This window comes from Macaca nemestrina, chromosome X (assembly GCF_043159975.1).
Source record: "Macaca nemestrina isolate mMacNem1 chromosome X, mMacNem.hap1, whole genome shotgun sequence".
NCBI classification, from domain to species: Eukaryota; Metazoa; Chordata; class Mammalia; order Primates; family Cercopithecidae; genus Macaca; species Macaca nemestrina.
In genome coordinates, this window is record NC_092145.1 from 124040499 (window position 1) to 124053487 (window position 12989).

Here is a 12989-nt window from a genome sequence, read left to right on the forward strand (position 1 = left end):
ATCTCATTGTAGTTTTGATTTGTATTTTCCTAATTAGTGATATTGAACTTTTTTTCATACGGTTTTCACCATTCATATGTCTTTTCTAGAGAAATGTCTATTCAAGTCTTTTGCTTATTTTAAGAATCAGATTATTAGTTTTTTTTTTTTTTTTTAAAGTGAGTTGTAGGAGCTCCTTAAGATTAACCACTTATCAGATATATGGGTTGCAAATATTTTCTACCATTCCACATGTTATCTTTTTACCCTGTTGATTGTTTCCTTTGTTGTGAGGAAGCTTTTAAGTTTAATGTAGTCCTACTTATTTTATTTTATTTTTTGTCTGTGCTTTTGATGTTATATCCATGAAATCATTGCCAAGACCAATGTGTCATGAGAAGACCTTTGCCAAGCACAGGGTCTTTGGCAAGAGGGTGCCCTAAACCTCCCTAAAGGCTTTGGTAAGTCTGGTTCCTCCTGAAGTGCAAGAAACTTTCAATTAGTTTCTGTTGTCTTACGAAGGGAATTATTGCTGAATTGGTGTGTTTGTGGGTGTTCGGAGGGTCCAGAACTCTCTACTTTCCCTTGTTGCTGATATCACTCAGTTTCATATATTTACTTCAAGTAAAACACCACATATTTGAAGAATTAGATAACCTGTTTTAAATTGTTTTGATTTTTTAAATTGAGATATTTTATTTTATATTTTTTTGAGATGGAGTCTCTCACTGTTGCCCAGGCTGGAGTGCAGTGGCGCGATCTCGGCTCACTGCACCCTCTGCCTCCCAGGTTCAAGCAATTCTCCTGCCTCAGCCTCCCAAGTAGCTGAGATTACAGGTGCCTGCCAACACACCTGGCTAATTTTTTATATTGGTATAGCTGGTCTATGGTTGGTAAGGCTGGTCTTGAACTCCTGACCTCGTGATCCTCCCGCCTTAGCCTCCCAAAGTGCTGGGATTACAGGCGTGAGCCACCACGCCTGGCCCAAGATAGTAAATTCTTATATACAAATCTGGAATATACAGTAAATACATGGAGCATTATTATTATTATACAAACTTTATTTGGATATATCTAATTTATGTTCATTTTCTATTTCTTTAAATAAGAAAATAATTTACTCAAGGTTTTGTTTCTAAATTTAAAGCTGCATTTTATGGCATTATCGTATTCCTTAAATGAGAAAGAAAGAGTAAAAGAAAAAAAAATAAAGTCTAGGGGAAGTGGAAACTATAGTTACTACAATTTTCTCTCTCCTCACTATTGATGGAATCACAATCTACATCTTATAAATCTAGTGATAACTGTAACTGTTGTTATTTTTGAGTTACATGAAAACAACACACATAACTGAACACACCTTAAGCACTATGTGAATAAGCAGTGAAATGAAAAGTAAATGGATACGGATCTTAATGTAATTGCACAATCAGCAACCTGCAATTCATGGAAACTAAGTGTTTCTTTTCTTTTTTTTTCCTACCACTGTAGTTCTCTTACCATTGGGATCCTCACAAAAAGAATATGAAGTTCTTCTTGGAATCACTAAAACTTCTGTCAGTTCTGGAGTAGGATTAAGTCCGAAAAAACCAGCATTCAGTATGATTTCCACCTTCTCTTCTACCCGCTTCCTCGACTGACATTGTATGATAACTACTCAGGAGAGAAATATTTCCAGTCAATTTGACTTGTAGGTGATATGATCATTCTTGAGATAGAAGAAAATGAACTACGTCATAAAAATAAAACTTCCTTTGATATACTTTGACTTGTCATTGTATCTGGCCATATACACACAAACACACACACATTCACGCAATATCTACATTCATTAACATTCGGGAAGAAAATATGAATATTAAAGACTATGTAAAAATAGCACAGGAAAATAAATCTGTAAGATATATACTAGATTATAAAACATTATATTAGGATACAGAAATTTGATTCAGGAACTAATGTAGTTAGATCCATAACTCAAGGGGCAATTGTAAATGCATGCATTTTTTCCCTTTTGAAATATATGTTCATTGTGATAATACTAAACTTTACTTTTATAACAATACTATAGAAAATGTCTTCAAATAATTTTTAAAAATAAGTTCTGTAACCCTTATTTTGCAATATTTTAAAAATATTTCCTATTAGATTCATTATGTTTTTACATGTACCCTGAAATTCATATTCAAATATTTAAAATTATTTTTGACTTACTTTTAAGTTTATAAAAGTCACCTTTTAAACACATAAAAGTAAAATTGTAATGATTTAAAGTTCAAGTTAAATGTGATTACATATTAATTTAATGTACAGAATTAAATATGTATATATAAATATATTCTATATGTATTAAATTCCAATATATATAAATTAAAATGGCTAGGAAAAACTGTACAAGCTTTCCTGGTTATAACTATATTCAGTATCAAAGCATTAAATCAGGAATTAATGTTATGAAAGTTACAATTAGTATCATGTCACTGGTTGTGTCCTAGAGGTCCTTAGGAAATTAGTGCTCTGGCAATGTATGGATCACTCAATCACAATGAATTCTCATTTCATTGTCTTTACAGTGTGACAGGTAGCAGAGCGTTTTTCCAATTATCTGGCCCAATAGATAGTAGTAGATAAGAATGCACAAAGAGAAAATGTGGCTCAAAGAACAAAAAAGTATCCTGGGTTTGAGAATAACTTGAGTGACAGATACATAAAAAAGAAAAGAAATAATAAACTTTGATAATGACATAGGTGAGCAGGGAAAGCAGTAGGTTATAGCTGATATTACTAAGAACAAAAAATGGACTACACGGAAAGTGAATGATATGTATTTATAAAATTATACCCACTTGCCTTTAGAGGGCATGTGTGGATAAAAATAATCATCAGCATTGATTTTAGATTTTGGGGAAAATGATTTAATAACTAATACACATTCTATTTCTGAACACTAATGCTACTATAGGTTGGGCTAATCTAACACAAGCTATTTACAGAACTCACATTTAATTAAAAAATCAAGTAATTACCAGGAAAAATGACTCAAAGAAAAATGCTCTAGACTGTCTTTGAAGAAAAATTTGCAAGACATCTATGTTTTCGTGTTCTCATAAGCATGGTTTTTGACTAAAAATTTGGCTTTAAACCTTTAATCTGGACAAAATGAATCTGTCTGCAGTAGACATGAGCACAGCATTATTAGCATTCCAACAGAGTATTGTCTAGGGCTTATTATATCACTTTGATCAGATGACTGTGTATTATAAATTTTAGGCAGTTCAGCTCTATGGAAAGTATACAATTAACTACCTTCTGGAAGGAAATAAAAGAAATTTTATGACATGTTTGTGAAACATTCTGAAGATAATTTAGAATATTTAAAATATTTATGTGTTGATTTTTAAAAGTCAAGAATAAAAATGCTTCAAGTAAAATAAATGACATTTGTGGTCAAAGGTATTACTATATTTGTGGATTTTTACTCCAGTTCAAATTAAACTACATAAGGAAACATGTAGTTTTGATCTTCCTTTATAACCAGTGTACCTGGGGAAATGCTTTACTTACTTACAAGCAAAACTTACTAGTGTCTCTTCTAAGTGTGGTGATGTAATTACATCAGCGGAAGTCTAACTCTTTTTCATTTACAAAGATTGGTATCGGAGGGAGAAAGATAAAGCAAAATTTCAAGACTTATTTTAACTCATCTGTGTTGCTAAAGGGGGAGATCCAAAATAAATATCCCTTTGCTTTGCAGAGCAATTCAGTGCATCTTAGTGATGCAGAATGCCATCTAGAGCCTGGTAAGAGGTTTGGATACTAAATATCACTAGTTATCTAAGAGAAATTTTGTTTCTTAGGCTGATCCTGGGAAGGAAATGGGAAAATCAAGGAATGCAAAAGAAGTGAGAAGAGTATTGAGGAAAGAGAACACACAGAAACTTTAGAGAAGTCTAGGGTATGTCCAGGCAAAAAAAAAAAAAAAAAAAAAAAAAAAAAAAAAAAAAAAAAAAAAGGTCAATGAGAAAAAGAAAGGCATTTAAGGGCAGAGATTTTATATTGTGTTTATTGTGGCAAAATAAACCTTCCTGAAAACTTCAGTACATTCCTACTGGTTTGGGGGAACACCATAAAGTTTTATGCTTGAGACAATAATAAAGGGATCCGCATCTCCACAGCATAGTTCTTAGATGAGATCGAGTTACACAGAAGCCGAAATAGGATGCCTAAAAGTGACCTGAGAGCAAGTATACCTGAGAATCTTACAAATCTAGTGCAGAGCTCTGTGGAATAAAGGAGTCTGAAGTTAATTTCATTTTAATTTTAGCTGATATCTGCATTTCACCAACAGGAAGGCAACAAGAAATAGTGTGGTTTTGTGGAAAACTCATTGGACACATTGGGAGAGCATGTTTACGTCATAGAATTCCCACCAGTAGGACTGTTCACATTACTACCTACTTTCTCTGGACTTCAAACAAAGAAGATATGGGAATAGAGAATATCTAAGGTCTTTAAGAATTCTGGCATTCTCTGACTCTAATGTATACCTACCTGGAGGAGATTTAGGAGGTGGTGCTAGTGGGAGTCCAACAATAGGGTATATCCAGTGTATTGCTTGGATTTCTTCGCTGTCGATTCCCATAATACTAATTAGAAATTAAAATATTAAGAAGGAATGAAAGGAGAATCTCCATATTAACAAAAAGCTTATTATTATTAACTTTATGGTATTTTAGTAAAGCTTGTAAATTTAGACTTTAGTAGAGAGAAACTGATGAAAGAAAGAACATTTTCTGCAAATACCATTTCAAAGCAAACCCTGGGAAATCATCACAAAGCAAACTGTAATGAGACCATCATGAAATATAAGTTAAAATTGAAGAGCTTTTTTCCCTACTTTAATGAGAGGTACTACAGCCCTCTTGGGATCTATTCTGTATTGGATGGGCAAAGCACAAAACAAAAACTGCCATGAAGTACAGTACTTCAGAATTTTGTGAGGCATTTACTTTTGGAGGATACTACTTAAAAGAAAAGGGGTTATTTGTCCAAATATTTTAGGTGCATCATACACCACTAGGAGCACAGCAATATTAGAAAATGTTTATAGGCTGGGTATGGTGGCTTATGCCTGTAATCCTAGCACTTTGGAAGGCTGAGGCAGGTGGATCACTTGAGGTCAGGAGTTCAAGACCAGCCTGGCAAACATGGTGAAAATCCTTCTCTACTAAAAATACAAAAATTAGCCGGGTGTGATGGCACACACCTGTAATCTTGGTTACTTGGGAGGCTGAGGCAGGAGAATTGCTTGAACCGGGGAGGCGAACATTGCAGTGAGTCAAGATCACGCCACTGCACTCCAGCCTGGGCAACCGAGTGTGACTTCATCTCAAAAAACTAATTAATTAATTAATTAAAATTTATGATCAGTTTTGAAGTTGGGATTTTTTTCATTAAAATGAAATGCAAGACATTGCAGGCAAGACAGGTTGAGTGTGGGGCTTATGCAAAAGAATAATATCCCATCTTTAGGAGGTCTTCAAGCTTGTTTAATGCATTCCTATAACTGTTTTGAAATTCTCAATAGTTTTTGAACAAACTATTAAGTTTGCTCATTCTCATTTTTCACTGAGACTTACAATTTATGTAGCCAATCTTGACTATAAGAGTAGTGACAATGTATGGTAGAATGGATAGTAATGGGTCCACAGTAAAGAACTGGCAAAAAATGAAGGAAAGAAATACGCACATGTAGGACGAAGTAAAAATTTATTTTTAACTAAGATTTTCAGACTATCATTTAATTAAACTATAAGAACAGAGAACACATTTAGATTTTGCACCATTATTGAATTTTGCTTAATTTCCAGCTAAGCAAGAAAGATACAAGTAACTTGCATTCTGGCAATGGCAGAATACCTCTAGTCATGGCAGTTTCATATGATGGATAGCATATCCACCTGGCACAGTGTGAATTCCAGTATCATGAATTCACTTCATTCAGGCAAGCTGTTTTAGGTTGTCCTCCGTATACTGATTACTTATTATGTTAGCAGTCACTATTTTCCATGTCAGAAAGGAGTCCCTTTGCATGTCTCTGACTTTGATTCACTGATAATGATACTTAAGATTAAACGTGTTCATCATCTGAGCTTCAAATCAACCATTAGATATATATGTATATAAATATATTATTTTCTATACATTATATATATATCCATATAACAAATATATTTTCCTCCTCTGAACATATGAATTTCAACAGTTCAGAGAATATAAAATCATGAGCTTGATATTATATATGTATAACACGTAAAAGAAACCTAGCATGTCAGTGGCTGTCAAAATAAAATTACTTTCCTTCAATGTCTTTATTTAAATGTTACCTTTTAAATTCTACGTCCAACTCATCAAAATTGTCAATAGGCCAATATTTTCCATTTGCTTTTGTCATCTCAACAATAACCATTGTTTTGTGTAATTTCATAATTTTGGGTATAAATAACAATGAGATATCTACATTTCCTTTAGGAGGCAGTGTAATTCCTGGAAAACACACAAAAAATAATTTTTAATGGGGTAAACATTAACAGACGACAATTTTAACAGGAGAAAGTAATCACCTAATTTGATTACTGATTATCAATTTTTAAAAACTGCTTCTAACAAAAAACACATTATACAAAATTATAAGTTCACTTCACTATTTTACCTTAGACGTCATCAACCTTATTTTTTTATTATTATTATACTTTAAGTTCTGGGTTACATGTGCAGAATGTGCAGTTTTGTTACATAGGTATATACATGCCATGGTGGTGTGCTGCACCCATCAACCCATCACCTACATTAGGTATTTCTCCTAATGTTATCCCTCCCCTAGGCCCTCACCCCCCGACATACCCCAGTGTGTGATGTTCCCCTCCCTGTGTCCATGTGTTCTCATTGTTAACTCTCACAAGTGAGAACATGCAGTGTTTGGTTTTCTGATCTTGTGATAGTTTGCTGAGGATGATGGTTTCCAGCTTCATCCATGTCCCTGCAAAGGACATGAACTCATTCTTTTTTATAGCTGCGTAGTATTCCATGGTGTATATGTGCCACATAATCCAGTCTATCATTGATGGACATTTGGGTTGGTTCCAAGTCTTTGCTATCATGAATAGTGCTGCAATAAACATACATGTGCATGTGTCTTTATCATAGAATGATTTATAATCCTTTGGGTCAAATGGTATTTCTACTTCTAGATCCTTGAGGAATAGCCACACTGTCTTCCACAACGGTTGAACTAATTTACACTCCCAACGGTGTGTTCCTGTTTTTCCACAACCTCTCCAGCATCTGTTGCTTCTTGACTTTTTAATGATCGCCATTCTAACTGGAATGAGATGGGATCTCATTGTGGTTTTGATTTGCATTTCTCTAATGACCAGTGATGGATGAGCATTTTTTCATATGTCTGTTGGCTGCATAAATGCCTTCTTTTGAGAAGTGTCTGTTCATATCCTTTGCCCATTTTTTGATGGGATGGTTTTTTTTTTTCTCGTAAATTTAAGTTCTTTGTAGATTCTGGATATTAGCCCTTTGTCAGATGGATAGATTGCAAAAATTTTCTCCCATTATGTAGGTTGCCTGTTCACTCTGATGATAGTTTCTTCTGATGTGCAGAAACTCTTTAGTTTAATTAGATCCCATTTGTCAATTTTGGCTTTTGTCACCATTGCTTTTGGTATTTTAGGCAGGAAGGCTTTGACCATGCCTATGTCCTGAATGGCATTGCCCAGATTTTCTTCTAGGATTTTTATGGTCCTAGGTCTTAAGTTTAAGTCTTTTTAAAAGACATATTTTCCTGTAGTAAGAAGTTTCTCCTGAAGATGCTAGAAGAACTGAAGAAATGTTGAAAGTGATGGCTGAGGTTTCCCAGAGTGATAAAAGAACCAGAAAACCCATGAGTATTTTCATATGTTACCACATTTTTCAGAGGATAAAGTACAGCAAGTTTTGATCCTTTATTTTCTCATATGTTTCTCTAGACTATAATAGGTGCAAGTCTTTTCTAAGAGCCCCCAAATTGCTGCCACTAAAAGCTGTTAATTTATTTAGCTGATCCATGAGGAAAGACAAAGCTTATCTGTGAAAGAAAGGGTCATCTGCTCCTAGTTGTGAAAACCAGAAGACAGAAAAACTGACAGCATTTTCTTGTGGTCCGATGGATTAGAATTTTTCAACTTTTACTGTGCATAAGAATCACATGAGAAACTTGATAGACATGGAACCTGCAGAGCCTCATCCCTAGAGATTCTGATTTATTTAGGCTGAACTAGGGCCCAGGAAGCTGCACGATTACGTAGCACCTTATAGGATCCAAAGGCAGATGGCCATGAGACCTTATTTAAAAAAAAAAAAAAAAAAAGTTACCTCTTGGACAAGTTTCCAGAGGTATGAAGAATGTTAAGCTTCGGGCCATTTGTAACAGCGAGGGTTTCCAGGCCTATAAATGTCTACTTTTATTTAGAAAAGTAACACTGTTTTACAAGATAATAGAGGATTATTGACTACACTCATTTTTTATTCTGTTGTAAGACTGATGATAATCAAAGTCATTTTTCTCAAATAAAATTATTTTATTAAACTCTTAAGAACATCACAAATGGAAATTAAAAATGGCCCCTTTGCAAAACTTTCCAACTGAAAATTCTTGTAAATTTTCAAATTTTAAATTTTATTCCTTGAGGAAATTAAAACATTCTAAGGCCTAGTAACATTGTTAATAATAATAATTAATATAATTAATAGTTAATATTTGTTGAGTATTGACTATATTCAGGCTCTGTGCTAAGCATTTTTATACAATTTATTTAATTCTCAGAAAACCACCATAAATTAAGTGCTTTTACGTTTCTCATTTTAGAAATGAAAAAATTGACACAATGTAATTAAATAACTTGCCCAAGGTCCCCTTGAAAGACTGTGTTGTTTACTAAGATATCTAAACCAGGGGTCCCCAACCCTCAGGCGGTGGACCAGTAAGAGTCTATGACCTGTTAGGAACTGGGTCGCACAGCAGGAGGTGAGCAGCAGGTGGGTGAGCATTACCACTTGAGCTCTGCCTCCTGTTAGATCAGTGACTGTGTTAGATTCTCATAGGAGAGTGAGCCCTGTTGTGAACTGCACGTATGTGGGATCTAGGTTGCAGGCTGCTTATGAGAATCTAACTAATGCTGATGATCTGAGGCAGAACAGTCTCATCCCAAAAATCTCCCCCGACCCCGTCTGCATCTGTGGAAAAATTGTCTTTCATGAAACCGATCCCTGGTGCCACAGAGCTTGGGGACTGCTGATCTAAACAAAGTCAATTATCTTCAATTTTGTTTTTATGAGTTCTATATTGTCATGAATCGTTGTATGAAATAGATAAAGTTAATTAATATAAACGCACTTCCTAAAAAATTGTTATACATTATGAAGGTCATTACATTTTGTACACACAGAGATATTTGCAAGAACTTGTAAAATATATTTGAACCCAACCTACTCTTTTGTTTTTGACTAGTATTTTTATTGTGGTTCTCAGTTATTCTTAGTACAATAACATAGATTTTCTACTGTGACTTTAAATCTACAAACCTCCCTTCAAGGTAATGAGAGTAAGCTAGATGACTGTATATTTCACAGGTCATAAGTGCAAATGTTATTAAGAGTATAGTTTATGGAGATTTCATTATGTTTAATTTCAGGGAAACTATGGATTAATTCATTTTAAAATATGTTTGGATAACAACAGCAAAGGCTAACTCAAATCAACCATGCATGCGTCCCCAAGGAGATAAAGTTTAGAAATTATAACTTAGCCTTACACAAGATTACATTATTACTAAAAAAAATTATATTACCACTAAAAATAAATCTAGGCTTTTAGACAGTGAAGATAGTGCAAGAAGTCAAGACAGATAAAAAAAAAAAGGTAGCTCATTACTTACACCATGATTTCTTTTAACATTTAAATTGGAAGTATAGAAAGATGATGCCATGACAAACATGCCCATTTTATTAAAAATCTAGTACCCCATTTGTGGTTGTAACTTTCTTACCAAGCCTACAAGTAGAACTGAAGTTCATTATTGAATTCACCACAGGTGTCTTTGGCTATTATTATACCCTTGGATGGATAAGAACCACTCTGTAATGCTGTTAACTTCCAAGAAATCACTGAAAATTAACATTGAAAAGAACTTTGAGAATGTATCAAGTTCATTTTTCATCTCATAAATTAGTTTTATTTTATATGGTTTTCCCATTGCCCTACTAATACTTTGACTATGGACAGGAAAGCTGTTCTTCCTTCTAATTAAAAATCTATCATTGACAGGCATTTGGGTTGCTTCCAAGTCGTTGCTATTGTAAATAGTGCTGCAATAAACATACGTGAGCATATGTCTTTAGAGTAGAATGATTTATAATCATTCGGGTATATACCCAGTAATGGGATTGCTGGGTCAAATGGTATTTCTGGTTTTAGATCCTTGAGGAATCCCCAACTGTCTTCCACAATGGTTGAACTAATTTACACTCCCACCAACAGTGTAAAAGTGTTCCTATTCCTCCACATCCTTGCCAGCATCTGTTGTTTCCTGACTTTTTAATGATCGCCATTCACACTGGCATAAGATGGTATCTCATTGTGAGATTGATTTGCATTTCTCTAATGACCAGTGATGATGAGCTTTTTTTAAAAATATGTTTGGTGGCTGCATCAATGTCGTCTTTTGAGAAGTGTCTGTTCATCTCCTTCACCCACTTTTTGATGGAGCTGTTTTTTTCTTGTAAATTTATTTAAGTTCCTTACAGATTCTGGATATTAGGATGGAATACTGTCAGATGGAATACTGAACATGGAATATTATGCAGCCACAAAAAAAGAATGAGTTCATGTCTTTTGCAGGGACATGGATGAAGCTGGAAACCATTATTCTAAGCAAACTAACGCAGGAACAGAAAGCCAAACACTGCATGTTCTCCCTCATAAGTGGGAGTTGAACAATGAGAACACATGGACACAGGGAGGAGAACATCACACACAAGTGCCTGTCAGGGGGTGGGGGAAAAGGGGAGGGAGAGCATTAGGACAAATATCTAATGCATGTGGGGCTTAAAACCTAGATGACAGTTGATAGGTGCAGCAAACAACCACATCACGGCACATGTATACCTATGTAACGAACCTGCATGTTCAGCACACGTATCCCAGAACTTAAATTTAAAAAAAGAAACACCATGAATTACATATCAACAACAAAAAATCTACCCATGTTTTCTTCTAATACTTGCATGTTTTCATTTTTATAGTTAAATATGTGATCCATTTGTAATTTACATATGTCTGAAGTGAAGAATTTATCTAACGTTATTGATTTTTGAACATGGAACTAATGATCAAAAAACACACTTATTTAAAAGAGTACGATTTTGAAATGCTAGCTTCATAGCATTTCCATATATATTTGGGTTTATTTCAGGATTTGCAAGAAGTTTGCTTTGGTCTTTCTGTCACTTCATGTGTCAATTATAGATTATAGATGCTCTATTTTCTAGTGAGACTAACTGCCTTCTTTCCCAGCTCATTTTTTAAAATAACATTTAAAATTTGCAATGAACGGTTAGGTCCAGGGAGCAGACTGGGGTGGGGGAACAAATGGTATTTTTAATGCCATCACCCTACATTTATACATCAGTTTAGGGATATCGAAAATTTTTGTCCACCCATACCTACCCAAGAAGAAAAACATAGTGTTTATTTTTCTTATTTGAGTACCAACCTTATTGTATAAAGTGTTTCTAGGTTCTTGGAATAGGTTTTCAGCTAGTCTTAGTTTTCAGCGCTACTAGAAGTTAAACACATCTTCATATGTGTTTACCAGGAAGCTGGAAATAATTACATCAGTTGTATGTATCTTCTGACTGGGAAATCTAGCTAGTATAATGATTATATTTATTAGATTAAGTAATCTAATAAAACATATTATAAATTCAAAATGTTTGAGTTTTTTTTCTTTCTTTTATAATCCATTTCCATGCGGTAACTACATAATTTAACTACAGACAAATTTATTATTTTCCGTTACAGTCATCATCCTTAAAGTTCAACAGTACTAAGCATCTGGGGAAAATATGCATATTTAATTTACATAACTTATTTTACACATGTATACATATTTTAAAAGAGTTATACATTATTTTTAGAATTTCAGAAACCCTGATAATAAATCATGTTTAGTATCTCAGGAATACTAAAAATAATGACATTATTATTATTATTAATATTTGTGCTTTGCTTTTAAAATCTACCATAGCCCAGTTACAATTAGCATTCAAATTTTATTTCATGTATATTTAAAATTGCTATTTTGATTGTTCTTTTCATTAAAGGTATTAGAAATTTTTACCCTTTGAACTCCTATTTGAAATATGGAAATGAGGTTTTCTGTCTTTTTTTCTTTTTTTGACACGGAGTCTTGGTATCTCCTAGGCTGGAGTGCAGTGGTGCAATCTCTGCTCACTGCAAGCTCCGCCTCCCAGATTCACTCCATTCTCTTGCCTCAGCCTCTGGAGTAGCTGGGACTTACAGGCGCCCGCCAGCACGCCCAGCTGATTTTTTGTATTTTTCTTAGAGACGGGGTTTCACCGTGTTAGCCAGGATGGTCTCGATCTCCTGACCTCGTGATCCACCCGCCTCGGCCTCCCAAAGTGCTGGGATTACAGGCGTGAGCCACCGCGCCAGGCAGGTTTTCTGTCTTTCAAGAAATTTTTTTCAAGATAGTAAAGTGAACATAACCCTAATTTTAGTAATAAAATTGTTTCATCTTGGGCAATTCATTTTTCATTACTTTAGTTGTATTATATTTCTGCTCCTGTTTTTTAATAAACTGTGCACAATTTCTAATAATTACTGTGGCATCAGAAATGGCCCATGTCAGATAATCCAAGAGACACTAAGAAATTTGCTAGCA

General features: G+C 34.3%; 1 protein-coding gene across 3 annotated transcripts in view; it reads right to left on the reverse strand.

Moving 5' to 3' along the window:
* The window catches only part of LOC105499042 (cilia and flagella associated protein 47), a 469827-nt gene that overhangs the window by 44270 nt on the left and 412568 nt on the right, over window positions 1-12989 (reverse strand). For all 3 annotated transcript variants that reach the window (XM_011771441.2, XM_011771442.2, XM_011771440.2), the window contains exons 58-60: window positions 6366-6525; window positions 4531-4625; window positions 1480-1632 (exon numbers count right to left, since the gene is read on the reverse strand). In XM_011771441.2, coding sequence (XP_011769743.2) covers window positions 1480-1632; window positions 4531-4625; window positions 6366-6525 — 408 coding nt within the window. The remainder of the gene's footprint in view (window positions 1-1479; window positions 1633-4530; window positions 4626-6365; window positions 6526-12989) is intronic.